The sequence below is a fragment of the Cyprinodon variegatus genome, unplaced genomic scaffold (assembly GCF_000732505.1).
Source record: "Cyprinodon variegatus isolate N-32 unplaced genomic scaffold, C_variegatus-1.0 Scaffold322, whole genome shotgun sequence".
In the NCBI taxonomy this organism is placed as follows: domain Eukaryota; kingdom Metazoa; phylum Chordata; class Actinopteri; order Cyprinodontiformes; family Cyprinodontidae; genus Cyprinodon; species Cyprinodon variegatus.
The window spans coordinates 64,948-66,712 of NW_015150775.1; the positions used below are offsets into that span (position 1 = coordinate 64,948).

General features: G+C 39.1%; 1 protein-coding gene across 1 annotated transcript in view; it reads left to right on the forward strand.

Annotated features, from left to right (window-relative positions):
* Window positions 1–1,765, forward strand: part of LOC107091043 (aconitate hydratase, mitochondrial-like) — a 16,797-nt gene that overhangs the window by 9,941 nt on the left and 5,091 nt on the right. The window contains exons 9-10 of the mRNA XM_015384755.1: window positions 1,487–1,592; window positions 1,688–1,763. Of these exons, the coding sequence (XP_015240241.1) occupies window positions 1,487–1,592; window positions 1,688–1,763 (182 nt within the window). The remainder of the gene's footprint in view (window positions 1–1,486; window positions 1,593–1,687; window positions 1,764–1,765) is intronic.

The window sequence follows — 1,765 nt, forward strand, 5'->3', positions numbered from 1 at the left end:
AGGGCGCACCGCACATTTTGAGGGAAAAAAAAGACGTTTAAGTGCGCCTTATAGTCGTGAAAATACGGTAATTCTTTCCAAGTTGCCTTTTCTGGATCCCATTCTCTTCATGTTCGCTGGATGTTAGCGGCAAGGTTTTTATTGATCAAGAATGATTGTTTGCAATAGGCTGGAACTGGGAAGAAGGAGATCTGTGAAATTGATTTTAAAAGACAGGAATTTGTAAAATTTTATCTGAACAAGACCAATAAAAAAAGAATAGTAAAATCTGTAAAACAAATGTGAAAAATTAAGTTTAGGAAGATAAAATTTGAAAATGAAAAATATTTTTGAAAAATTGAGAAATAAAGTTAAATCTAAAAAAAACAGCAAGGTTGTTCTCAAAAATCTTTTTTTCTGTTGAGTGATATTTGAGTATTGTTTCTGGATTGCATTTCTTTCCTTTACAAAATTTTTTCGCTGAAGTAATGGAACAAAATGGGAAGTTTTGGGGAAGTTTCTTGTGTAAAGTAATAGTCATGATTAGGAGTGTGTGGGACAAAATCGATTTGCCGATAAATCGTGATTTTTGGCTGCCCGACATGACATTGATCTTTAAGTTTAAGCTAAACACGTTTGTCTAAAACAATTAGGGAAATTTGGTTACCTCCCCACCTCCACTCTGACAGCTCCATTTCTGTAGTTGAGGCTGTCACAGTGGAAGATGTGGACTGCCTCAAAAAACATGGATACAAAAATAATTAAATAATCAATATCTTCTGATGAACATTTATAGCACTTGATTTTTTTTATCTATACGTTTAATTTTGATAGCTGGGCAAAAAATATTGCAATATATATTGATATTGCAATATCATGATGATATCAATTCAGTTTCAATTCAGTTTATTTCTATAGCTCCAATTCACAACACGTCATCTCAAGGCACTTTACAGTTCAACCAGATCATACAGTCAGATTGATTCAAAGTTTTCCTTCCAAGGAAAACCACTTGATTGCATCGACTCATTGACTCTTCAGCAATCCCTCACACCAAGCATGCTTGTAGCGACAGTGGAGAGGAAAAACTCCCTTTGAACAGGAAGAAACCTCCAGCAGAACCAGGCTCAGTGTGAGCGTCCATCTGCTGAGACCGACTGGGGTTCAAGGAGACAGAAGCAGAGATACAGAAAGAAGCATAGATACGAAAGAAACCTAATATCGTATTCTGACCCAAGTATCGTGACACATATCATATTGCAACACCCATGCTAATACTCCCCCTAGTCATGATTAGAATGTATTTCAAGATGCTTTATTGTGGATGGGTCTTAAAAACATGAATAATCTGAAGCAGTTCAGCTCATCCAGTTAGATGAGTTAGAAGTCTGGCCCAGTGGACGCAGTGAAACACGGTAACGACTCTTACTGGTTCAGACCGGTTTACAAGAGGAAACTATGAACTGGATGGAGAGAGAAGACCGTAAACTTGTTTTATTTTTTCCAGCTTAGGCCCCACATTAATGGACCGTTCACCCCTGACCTGGCACACCCCGTGTCTGAGGTAGGCGCTGTGGCCAAGAAGAACGGCTGGCCGTTGGAGGTCAAAGTTGGTGAGGACTGCTTGATGATAAAATGCTTCTGTTGATTTATGGGCGGTTTAATGTGCCTGCAAATAAAAAAAAAATGTTCCCCCTCACTTTTAAAGGTCTGATCGGCAGCTGCACCAACTCCAGCTATGAGGACATGGGCCGCGCCGCTTCGCTGGCCAAACAGGCTCTGGACA